Consider the following 14166-nt stretch of genomic DNA (forward strand, 5'->3'; position numbering starts at 1 on the left):
GTACAGCATATACAGAGATAGGGATTAGTAAAGGATTGATATACAGTAATAGGGACTAGTAAAGGATTGATCACTGTACAGTATATACAGTAGTAGGGACTAGTAAAGGATTGATCACTGTACAGTATATACAGTGATAGGGATTAGTAAAGGATTGATCACTGTACAGTATATACAGTAATAGAGATTAGTAAATGATTATAGCACTGTACAGTATATACAGTAGTAGGGACTAGTAAAGGATTGATCACTGTACAGTATATACAGTGATAGGGATTAGTAAAGGATTGATCACTGTACAGTATATACACTGATAAGGATTAGTAAAGGATTGATCACTGTACAGTATATACAGTGATAGGGATTAGTAAAGGATTGATCACTGTACAGTATATACAATGATAGGAATTAGTAAATGATTGATCACTGTACAGTATATACAGTGATAGGGATTAGTTAAGGATTGATCACTGTACAGTCTATACAGTGATAGGGATTAGTAAAGGATTGATCACTGTACAGTATATACAGTGATAGGGATTAGTAAATGATTGATCACTGTACAGTATATACAGTGATAGAGATTAGTAAAGGATTGATCACTGTACAGTATATACAGTAATAGGTATTAGTAAAGGATTGATCACTGTACAGTATACACAGTGATAGGGATTAGTAAATGATTGTACCACTGTACAGTATATTCAGTGATAGGTATTAGTAAAGGATTGATATACAGTAATAGGGACTAGTAAAGGATTGATCACTGTACAGTATATACAGTAGTAGGGACTAGTAAAGGATTGATCACTGTACAGTATATACAGTAATAGGGATTAGTAAAGGATTGATCACTGTACAGTATATACAGTAAAAGAGATTAGTAAATGATTGTAGCACTGTACAGTATATACAGTAGTAGGGACTAGTAAAGGATTGATCACTGTACAGTATATACAGTGATAGGGATTAGTAAAGGATTGATCACTGTACAGTATATACAGTAATAGGGATTAGTAAAGGATTGATCATTGTACAGTATATACAGTGATAGGAATTAGTAAAGGATTGATCATTGTACAGTATATACAGTGATAGAGATTAGTAAAGGATTGATCACTGTACAGTATATACACTGATAAGGATTAGTAAAGGATTGATCACTGTACAGTATATACAGTGATAGGGATTAGTAAGGGATTGATCACTGTACAGTATATACAGTAATAGGGATTAGTAAAGGATTGATCATTGTACAGTATATACAGTGATAGGAATTAGTAAAGGATTGATCATTGTACAGTATATACAGTGATAGGGATTAGTAAAGGATTGATCACTGTACAGTATATACAGTGATAGGGATTAGTAAAGGATTGATCATTGTACAGTATATACAGTGATAGGGATTAGTAAAGGATTGATCACTGTACAGTATATACACTGATAAGGATTAGTAAAGGATTGATCACTGTACAGAATATACAGTAATAGGGATTAGTAAATGATTGTAGCACTGTACAGTATATACAGTAGTAGGGACTAGTAAAGGATTGATCACTGTACAGTATATACAGTGATAGGGATTAGTAAAGGATTGATCACTGTACAGTATATACACTGATAAGGATTAGTAAAGGATTGATCACTGTACAGTATATACAGTGATAGGGATTAGTAAAGGATTGATCACTGTACAGTATATACAGTAATAGGGATTAGTAAAGGATTGATCATTGTACAGTATATACAGTGATAGGAATTAGTAAAGGATTGATCATTGTACAGTATATACAGTGATAGGGATTAGTAAAGGATTGATCACTGTACAGTATAAACAGTGATAGGGATTAGTAAAGGATTGATCACTGTACAGTATATACAGTGATAGGGATTAGTAAAGGATTGATCACTGTACAGTCTATACAGTGATAGGGATTAGTAAATGATTGTGCCACTGTACAGTATATACATTGATAGGGATTAGTAAAGGATTGTATTACTGTACAGTATATACAGTAGGGGTGTGAATCGCCAAGAATTTGGCGATACGATTCGAATCGCAATACCAGTGTGGCAATTCGATATATATCCCGATATATCGCGATACCATCTAGGTGATGATACATCGTGATATATCCCAATTCTGTCTAAAAAACAATGTCTTTTACACTTTTATAAAAAAAAATTATTTTTTTTTGTACACTTTATTAGACTTTTAGGAGGAATCATTAGATTCCTCAGGCAGATGAATAGAGTTCTATTGAACTCCATTGATCTGCGATCCATTGATAGAGCCTGGTCCAGCCAGCCATCAATGACAGAGCCACCGAGAGCAGGGAAGCAGAGGTAAGCCCTCAGGCTACCTCCACAGTGGATCCCCCGCCTGCGATCGCGCTCTGCCGGGGGGAGGGGGCGATCCCCCCTACCAGCCCACCAGGGAGCATTCACGATCCCTTTAGTTGCCGCTGTCAAAGCGATCTAAAGGGTTAATAGCCAGCCGCGGCGATCGCCGCATGCTGGCTATTAGCGGCGGCCCCCGGCTACTGAGAACAGCCAGGGACTGCAGAGTATGGAGCAGGCAGGAGTCCGGAGCCTGCTCCATACACCCCTCTGAGCACCGCATGCAGGATATTAGCGGCAGTGATGCATCAGCGGCCCCCGGCTACTGAAATCAGTCGGGGGCTGCAGAGTACGGAGCGGGTACGTGTCGGAGCCCGCTCTGTACACCCAGAGAGCCGCCGCGTCAGATTCGGCCTGCCCGGCTCCACAAATGTGGAATTTGTATCTCCTGATTGCCGGGACATGCTGTTCCAGGCGTCAGGAGATACAAATTCCACATCCCTAAAAGGATCGATTCAAAAATATTTTTCAGTATCGCGAAGTGAAAAATCGCAATAATCGATTTTTTTCTTACATCCCTAATATACAGTGATAGGGATTTGTAAAGGATTGATCACTGTACAGTCTATACAGTAATATGGATTAGTAAAGGATTGATCACTGTACAGTATATACAGTAATATGGATTAGTAAAGGATTGATCACTGTACAGAATATACACTGATAAGGATTAGTAAAGGATTGATCACTGTACAGTATATACAGTAATAGGGATTAGTAAAGGATTGATCACTGTACAGAATATACAGTGATAGGCATTAGTAAAGGATTGTATTACTGTACAGTATATACAGTGATAGGGATTAGTAAAGGATTGATCACTGTACAGTATAAACAGTAATAGGGATTAGTAAATGATTGTAGCACTGTACAGTATATACAGTAATAGGGATTAGTAAATGATTGTAGCACTGTACAGTATATACAGTGGTAGGAATTAGTAAATGATTGTAGCACTGTACAGTATATACAGTGATAGGGATTAGTAAAGGATTAATCACTGTACAGTATATACAGTAATAGGGATTAGTAAAGGATTGATCACTGTACAGAATATACAGTGATAGGCATTAGTAAAGGATTGATCACTGTACAGTATATACAGTAATAGGGATTAGTAAAGGATTGATCGCTGTACAGTATATACAGTAATAGGGATTAGTAAATGATTGATCACTGTACAGTCTATAAAGTGATAGGGATTAGTAGGGTAATATTACTGTACAGTACATGCAGTAATAGGGATTAGGCCTCTTTCACACTATGAAATAGTTCCGTTTAGGAACTTCCGTCACAAGTTCCATCACTATATCGGGGAAAACCGGCCGTTACAAAACCCCTGACAGCCGTGACTAAATCGCATTGCAGCCTATGGGGTTTTGTAACTGCCCGTGTGCACCCGTATATGCCCGTAATTCATTACGGACGTGATACAGTGACGGGACATCGTGGAGGAAAAATTACTGCATGCAATGGTTCTTTTTGTGCACAGTGAACATGTAATGGTCCACTGTTAAGGTGTAGCATTTATACAGAGTGTTGATTATTGGGGTGCCGAGTGTGGGCTGCCTAACAGAGTTCGGAGAAAATGGTTATAACACTGCACATAGGGATTAGAAGGATCATGACATTGTACAGAATATGCAATATTAGGGATAAGTAAGGATTATGGGGGGTATTTATAAAAGGAATTATGTGTTTTCTTTCACGTAACTTTGGCGCAATACTTTGGCGCAGTGTCTTTTTGCGTCAGAGTTTGGCGCATCTTCTCCACTGTCATTTTTACAACTTTCTCAAAATCACACGGTCCTGTGTGTGATTTTAACTTTAGTCAGTAATTCATCATTTGCGCCAATCGATCTTTGGTGCAATTTTGGCGCAAATCCCGTTTTTTTTGCGCAAATCCCCGCCAAGAAATTTTCCACATGGAAAACACACTTACCAATGTCAGAAAATGTAAAGGCGTCAAATTACATTAAAAAATTTTTTTTTGTGAAAGCAGCGATGCCTCCGGGGCTGCTCAATACTATCCTGCGACATAGTTGTCTCTGAGGAACCTTCACCCTCCGTTGAGACAGGACTGGACATGGCCGCACAGGTTCAGGAAAGGTAAGCACTAAAGCAGTGGTCTCCAACCTGCGGACCTCCATATGTTGCAAAACTACAACTCCCAGCATGCCCGGACAGCCAACGGCTGTCCGGGCATGCTGGGAATTGTAGTTTTGCAACATCTGGAGGTCCGCAGGTTGAAGACCACTGCACTAAAGTAACAAAAAAAAAAAAATACCCAAGTTGAAAATAAAATCCATTTCACATGGTGGCTACAAACCCCACAAAAGAAAATAACTCACGTCACTTGCTGATATACTGCAGGAGGGACTCCGAAATGGCTGCTCTACAGGGTAAAATACGCGTCCTCTGTGGTGGTAAGTTCTGTGTAAAAGGCGCTGTGAACAGCTGATTTCAACATTTGAGCCAAAATTACTAACAACTTGTACCAAATCATAAATTTGGTGCATGTCCGCGAAAACCAAAGTGAAAAAAAAGGGTAAAAAGAAACGTTCAACAGGCAAAATTGATAAATACCCCCCAATGACACTAGATACTAGCAATGTTCCCATATGTAACAGATCCTACGCCATTAACTCATATGACCACAAACAACTAAGATGTATATAGATCAGGTATTAAAAAATATGTCTTTATTAATACACAAATACAAAACACATACATTCACATTTCATAAAATATACATACGTAACCACACAGAGAGTAACACTGGTATGAGTCGAACATAAAATAAAGGCTTGCAGATACCAATAGACTGTAAATATGATTATTGGATTGGTGGACATAGGATACTATACCCCCATGTAACAGGCAGCTCTAGTAATGCCACAAAATAAATAGTCTACAATATACAGAATATACAACAACGGGAAAGTAACAGACTGGCATTACCATTTCGCTCCAATGGCTTCTTCTGGGGATATTCTGTATTTTCTGCCATTAGACTATATTTATTTAGTACTATGCATTATCCATACTTTGTGGCATTACTAGAGCTGCCTGTTACATGGGGGTATAGTATCCTATATCCAACAATCCAATAATCTTATTTACAGTCTATTGGTATCTGCAAGCCTTCATTTTTGTTCAATTCATACCAGTGTTACTCTCTGTGTGATTACGTATATAGTTTATGAATTTTAAATGTATGTGTTTTGCATTTGTGTATTAATAAAGATATATTTTTTTATACCTGATCTACTGTATGTATGTCTTAGTTGTTTGTGGTCATAGGATTATGACACTGTACAGTATAAGCAATAATAGGGATTAGTAGGATTATCTCAGTGTACAGTGCATACAGCAATAGGGATTAAAAAAGGTTTATTTCACTGTACATGCAGGGATTATTACAGTGTACAGTATACAGCTATAGGGATTAGTAAGGATTATTACACTGTACAGTATACAGCTATAGGGATTAGTAAGGATTATTACAGTGTACAGTATACAGCTATAGGGATTAATAAGGATTATTACACTGTACAGTGCATACAGCAATAGGGATTAAAAAAGGTTTATTTCACTGTACATGCAGGGATTGTTACAGTGTACAGTATACAGCTATAGGGATTAGTAAGGATTATTACAGTGTACAGTATACAGCTATAGGGATTAATAAGGATTATTACACTGTACAGTTTACAGCTATAGGGATTAGTAAGAATTATTACACTGTACAGTGCATACAGCAATAGGGATTAGTAGGATTATCACACTGTACAGTGCATACAGCAATAGGGATTAAAAAAGGTTTATTTCACTGTACATGCAGGGATTATTAAACTGTACAGTATACAGCTATAGGGATTAGTAAGGATTATTACAGTGTACAGTATACAGCTATAGGGATTAGTAAGGATTATTACACTGTACAGTATACAGCTATAGGGATTAGTAAGGATTATCACACTGTACAGTATACAGCTATAGGGATTAGTAAGGACTATTACAGTGTACAGTATACAGCTATAGAGATTAGTAAGGATTATTACAGTGTACAGTATACAGCTATAGGGATTAGTAAGGATTATTACAGTGTACAGTATACAGCTATAGGGATTAGTAAGGATTATTACAGTGTACAGTATACAGCTATAGGGATTAGTAAGGATTATTACAGTGTACAGTATACAGCTATAGGGATTAGTAAGGATTATTACAGTGTACAGTGTACAGCTATAGGGATTAGTAAGGATTATTACTCTGTACAGTATACAGCTATAGGGATTAGTAAGGATTATTACTCTGTACAGTATACAGCTATAGGGATTAGTAAGGATTATTACTCTGTACAGTATACAGCTATAGGGATTAGTAAGGATTATTACTCTGTACAGTATACAGCTATAGGGATTAGTAAGGATTATTACACTGTACAGTATACAGCTATAGGGATTAGTAAGGATTATTACACTGTGCAGTATACAGCTATAGGGATTAGTAAGGATTATTACACTGTACAGTATACAGCTATAGGGATTAGTAAGGATTATTACACTGTACAGTATATACAGCAATAAGGATTATTAAGGATTATTACTCCGTACAGTATATGCAGTAATAGGGATTAGTAAGAATTATTACTCTGTACAGTATATACAGCAATAGGGATTATTAAGGATTAATACTCTGTACAGTATATACAGCAATAGGGATTATTAAGGATTAATACTCTGTACAGTATATACAGCAATAGGGATTATTAAGGATTAATACTCTGTACAGTATATACAGCAATAGGGATTATTAAGGATTAATACTCTGTACAGTATACAGCTATAGGGATTAGTAAGGATTATTACACTGTACAGTATACAGCTATAGGGATTAGTAAGGATTATTACACTGTGCAGTATACAGCTATAGGGATTAGTAAGGATTATTACACTGTACAGTATACAGCTATAGGGATTAGTAAGGATTATTACACTGTACAGTATATACAGCAATAAGGATTATTAAGGATTATTACTCTGTACAGTATATACAGCAATAGGGATTATTAAGGATTAATACTCTGTACAGTATATACAGCAATAGGGATTATTTAGGATTAATACTCTGTACAGTATATACAGCTATAGGGATTATTAAGGATTATTACTATCAGAACATATAGCAATAAGGATGAGGAGAAATCAGTGTATAATATATGTACTGATAGAGATCAGTGTTGTTAGGGTGATGTGTATACACTATTGGGGTACAGGGATCATGCAGTGTCTGAAGTCTGGGGTACAGCGATATTTCAGGGCACTCTATTGGGGTGCAGTGTCTATGTAAAACTGTCTATAGGCAGGGTTCATGTACTGCATTTTTATTGGGGTGCAGAGTCCAGAATATGGGGGTGTTTATGTAGGGTTCAGTTTTGGGGTGTTTTATACACTGGTTCTGCAGTGGCTAGCGGTCAGGGTGTAGTGTTCCTGTAGTCGCGGTTTTTGGGGTGCAGTGTCCATGCAGAGAGCTGCTTGTTGGGGTGCAGTGTTATTAATATGGAGGTGCTGATGCAGGGCGGGTTCCTATGGGGTGTAGTCCATGATATACATACACACCCCGAGTTTCCTGCTCTTCATCCGCACGTAGCCCTGTCTGACGATGTCCGTGGAGTTGGAGGCCATGACGCAGCTGACCCGGCCCGGCTCTCCTCATCCTCCTCCCGGCTCCGCTCCTGTCACTGCCCGGTTCCCCCTCCGACAGCCAGTGGACAAATCCACGAAAACCAGAGTTGGGGGAGGTTTGGCGCAAACCACTGCACGAGCCGGGGTGGGGCATACAGGCTACGCTATGTAGTCACATATAACCGAACGCTTATAAAGCTCACGGGCTGGCATACGTACGATCAAGGACAGAAGAAAAGATCACATAAAGGGGAACCCCGATCCATTCATGTAAGAGAAACACACCTGACACTTCTAGAGAATGTGCGAATATGGGGCACACTAAACACTCACACCTGACATCTGTACATAATATTTCAGGGAGGTGCTACTATATACACACACCCGACACCTATACAGTATATATAAGGGAGGGACCATTATATACACACACCTGACACCTATACAGTATATATAAGGGAGGAACCATTATATACACACACCTGACACCTATACAGTATATATAAGGGAGGAACCATTATATACACACACCTGACACCTATACAGCATGTATAAGGGAGGGACCACTATATACACACACCCGACACCTATACAGTATATATAAGGGAGGGACCATTATATACACACACCTGACACCTATACAGCATGTATAAGGGAGGGACCACTATATACACACCTGACACCTATACAGTATATATAAGGGAGGGACCATTATATACACACACCTGACACCTATACAGCATATATAAGGGAGGGACCATTATATACACACACCTGACACCTATACAGCATGTATAAGGGAGGGACCACTATATACACACCTGACACCTATACAGTATATATAAGGGAGGGACCATTATATACACACACCTGACACCTATACAGCATATATAAGGGAGGGACCACTATAAACACACCTGACACCTATACAGTATATATAAGGGAGGAACCATTATATACACACACCTGACACCTATACAGCATATATAAGGGAGGGACCATTATATACACACACCTGACACCTATACAGCATATATAAGGGAGGGACCATTATATACACACACCTGACACCTATACAGCATGTATAAGGGAGGGACCACTATATACACACCTGACACCTATACAGTATATATAAGGGAGGGACCATTATATACACACACCTGACACCTATACAGCATATATAAGGGAGGGACCACTATAAACACACCTGACACCTATACAGTATATATAAGGGAGGAACCATTATATACACACACCTGACACCTATACAGCATGTATAAGGGAGGGACCATTATATACACACACCTGACACCTATACAGCATGTATAAGGGAGGGACCATTATATACACACACCTGACACCTATACAGCATATATAAGGGAGAGACCATTATATACACACACCTGACACCTATACAGTATATAAAAGGGAGGGACCATTATATACACACACCTGACACCTATACAGCATATATAAGGGAGGAACCATTATATACACACACCTGACACCTATACAGCATGTATAAGGGAGGGACCATTATATATACACACCTGACACCTATACAGCATGTATAAGGGAGGGACCACTATATACACACACCTGACACCTATACAGTATATACAAGGGAGGGACCATTATATACACACACCTGACACCTATACAGCATATATAAGGGAGGAACCATTATATACACACACCTGACACCTATACAGCATGTATAAGGGAGGGACCATTATATATACACACCTGACACCTATACAGCATGTATAAGGGAGGGACCACTATATACACACACCCGACACCTATACAGTATATATAAGGGAGGGACCATTATATACACACACCTGACACCTATACAGTATATATAAGGGAGGAACCATTATATACACACACCTGACACCTATACAGTATATATAAGGGAGGAACCATTATATACACACACCTGACACCTATACAGCATGTATAAGGGAGGGACCACTATATACACACACCCGACACCTATACAGTATATATAAGGGAGGGACCATTATATACACACACCTGACACCTATACAGCATGTATAAGGGAGGGACCACTATATACACACCTGACACCTATACAGTATATATAAGGGAGGGACCATTATATACACACACCTGACACCTATACAGCATATATAAGGGAGGGACCATTATATACACACACCTGACACCTATACAGCATGTATAAGGGAGGGACCACTATATACACACCTGACACCTATACAGTATATATAAGGGAGGGACCATTATATACACACACCTGACACCTATACAGCATATATAAGGGAGGGACCACTATAAACACACCTGACACCTATACAGTATATATAAGGGAGGAACCATTATATACACACACCTGACACCTATACAGCATATATAAGGGAGGGACCATTATATACACACACCTGACACCTATACAGCATATATAAGGGAGGGACCATTATATACACACACCTGACACCTATACAGCATGTATAAGGGAGGGACCACTATATACACACCTGACACCTATACAGTATATATAAGGGAGGGACCATTATATACACACACCTGACACCTATACAGCATATATAAGGGAGGGACCACTATAAACACACCTGACACCTATACAGTATATATAAGGGAGGAACCATTATATACACACACCTGACACCTATACAGCATGTATAAGGGAGGGACCATTATATACACACACCTGACACCTATACAGCATGTATAAGGGAGGGACCATTATATACACACACCTGACACCTATACAGCATATATAAGGGAGAGACCATTATATACACACACCTGACACCTATACAGTATATACAAGGGAGGGACCATTATATACACACACACCTGACACCTATACAGCATATATAAGGGAGGAACCATTATATACACACACCTGACACCTATACAGCATGTATAAGGGAGGGACCATTATATATACACACCTGACACCTATACAGCATGTATAAGGGAGGGACCACTATATACACACACCTGACACCTATTCAGTATATACAAGGGAGGGACCATTATATACACACACCTGACACCTATACAGCATATATAAGGGAGGAACCATTATATACACACACCTGACACCTATACAGCATGTATAAGGGAGGGACCATTATATATACACACCTGACACCTATACAGCATGTATAAGGGAGGGACCACTATATACACACACCCGACACCTATACAGTATATATAAGGGAGGGACCATTATATACACACACCTGACACCTATACAGTATATATAAGGGAGGAACCATTATATACACACACCTGACACCTATACAGTATATATAAGGGAGGAACCATTATATACACACACCTGACACCTATACAAAATGTATAAGGGAGGGACCACTATATACACACACCCGACACCTATACAGTATATATAAGGGAGGGACCATTATATACACACACCTGACACCTATACAGCATGTATAAGGGAGGGACCACTATATACACACCTGACACCTATACAGTATATATAAGGGAGGGACCATTATATACACACACCTGACACCTATACAGCATATATAAGGGAGGGACCATTATATACACACACCTGACACCTATACAGCATGTATAAGGGAGGGACCACTATATACACACCTGACACCTATACAGTATATATAAGGGAGGGACCATTATATACACACACCTGACACCTATACAGCATATATAAGGGAGGGACCACTATAAACACACCTGACACCTATACAGTATATATAAGGGAGGAACCATTATATACACACACCTGACACCTATACAGCATATATAAGGGTGGGACCATTATATACACACACCTGACACCTATACAGCATATATAAGGGAGGGACCATTATATACACACACCTGACACCTATACAGCATGTATAAGGGAGGGACCACTATATACACACCTGACACCTATACAGTATATATAAGGGAGGGACCATTATATACACACACCTGACACCTATACAGCATATATAAGGGAGGGACCACTATAAACACACCTGACACCTATACAGTATATATAAGGGAGGAACCATTATATACACACACCTGACACCTATACAGCATGTATAAGGGAGGGACCATTATATACACACACCTGACACCTATACAGCATGTATAAGGGAGGGACCATTATATACACACACCTGACACCTATACAGCATATATAAGGGAGAGACCATTATATACACACACCTGACACCTATACAGTATATACAAGGGAGGGACCATTATATACACACACCTGACACCTATACAGCATATATAAGGGAGGAACCATTATATACACACACCTGACACCTATACAGCATGTATAAGGGAGGGACCATTATATATACACACCTGACACCTATACAGCATGTATAAGGGAGGGACCACTATATACACACACCTGACACCTATACAGTATATACAAGGGAGGGACCATTATATACACACACCTGACACCTATACAGCATATATAAGGGAGGAACCATTATATACACACACCTGACACCTATACAGCATGTATAAGGGAGGGACCATTATATATACACACCTGACACCTATACAGCATGTATAAGGGAGGGACCACTATATACACACACCCGACACCTATACAGTATATATAAGGGAGGGACCATTATATACACACACCTGACACCTATACAGCATATATAAGGGAGGAACCATTATATACACACACCTGACACCTATACAGCATGTATAAGGGAGGGACCATTATATATACACACCTGACACCTATACAGCATATATAAGGGAGGAACCATTATATACACACACCTGACACCTATACAGCATGTATAAGGGAGGGGCCATTATATACACACACCTGACACCTATACAGGATGTATAAGGGAAGGACCATTATATACACACACCTGACACCTATACAGCATGTATAAGGGAGGGACCATTATATACACACACCTGACACCTATACAGCATGTATAAGGGAGGGACCATTATATACACACATTTGACACCTATAGTATCCATACAGGATGTATAAGGGAGGGACCATTATATACACACCTGCCACCTATACAGGATGTATAAGGGAGGGGCTGTTATATACACACCTGCCACCTATACAGGATGTATAAGGGAGGGGCCGTTATGTACACACACCTGCCACCTATAGTATCCATACCGGATGTATAAGGGAGGGGCTGTTATATACACACACCTGCCACCTATAGTATCCATACCGGATGTATAAGGGAGGGGCTGTTATATACACACACCTGCCACCTATAGTATCCATACCAGATGTATAAGGGAGGGGCTGTTATATACACACACCTGCCACCTATAGTATCCATACCGGATGTATAAGGAAGGGGCTGTTATATACACACACCTGCTACCTATAGTATCCATACCGGATGTATAAGGGAGGGGCTGTTATATACACACACCTGCCACCTATAGTATCCATACCGGATGTATAAGGGAGGGGCTGTTATATACACACACCTGCTACCTATAGTATCCATACCGGATGTATAAGGGAGGGGCTGTTATATACACACACACCTGCCACCTATAGTATCCATACCGGATGTATAAGGGAGGGGCTGTTATATAAACACACCTGCCACCTATAGTATCCATACCGGATGTATAAGGGAGGGGCTGTTATATAAACACACCTGCCACCTATAGTATCCATACCGGATGTATAAGGGAGGGGCTGTTATATACACACACCTGCCACCTATAGTATCCATACAGGATGTATAAGGGAGGGGCTGTTATATACACACAACTGCTACCTATAGTATCCATACCGGATGTATAAGGGAGGGGCTGTTATATACACACACACCTGCCACCTATAGTATCCATACCGGATGTATAAGGGAGGGGCTGTTATATACACACACCTGCCACCTATAGTATCCATACAGGATGTATAAGGGAGGGGCTGTTATATACACACCTGCTACCTATAGTATCCATACCGGATGTATAAGGGAGGGGCTGTTATATACACGCCTGCAACCTATTGTATCCATACCGGATGTATAAGGGAGGG

General features: G+C 39.5%; 1 protein-coding gene and 1 long non-coding RNA gene across 6 annotated transcripts in view; one reads left to right on the forward strand and one right to left on the reverse strand.

Moving 5' to 3' along the window:
• Positions 1-8239, reverse strand: part of DOK4 (docking protein 4) — a 41216-nt gene extending 32977 nt beyond the window's left edge. For 2 of the 5 annotated variants that reach the window (XM_056525339.1, XM_056525338.1), the window contains exon 1: positions 8028-8239. In XM_056525339.1, coding sequence (XP_056381314.1) covers positions 8028-8093 — 66 coding nt within the window. In that variant the 5' untranslated portion in view covers positions 8094-8239. Of the gene's footprint in view, positions 1-8023 lie in introns of all 5 variants that reach the window. The other 3 variants (XM_056525342.1, XM_056525340.1, XM_056525341.1) reach the window with 2 other exon arrangements.
• A 2-nt stretch (positions 8240-8241) lies between these two features.
• LOC130276250 (uncharacterized) overlaps positions 8242-14166 on the forward strand; it is a 36581-nt gene continuing 30656 nt past the window's right edge. Inside the window, exon 1 of the long non-coding RNA XR_008845060.1 lies at positions 8242-8363. This is a non-coding gene — a long non-coding RNA (uncharacterized LOC130276250). The remainder of the gene's footprint in view (positions 8364-14166) is intronic.

Source organism: Hyla sarda, chromosome 6 (genome assembly GCF_029499605.1).
Source record: "Hyla sarda isolate aHylSar1 chromosome 6, aHylSar1.hap1, whole genome shotgun sequence".
NCBI classification, from domain to species: domain Eukaryota; kingdom Metazoa; phylum Chordata; class Amphibia; order Anura; family Hylidae; genus Hyla; species Hyla sarda.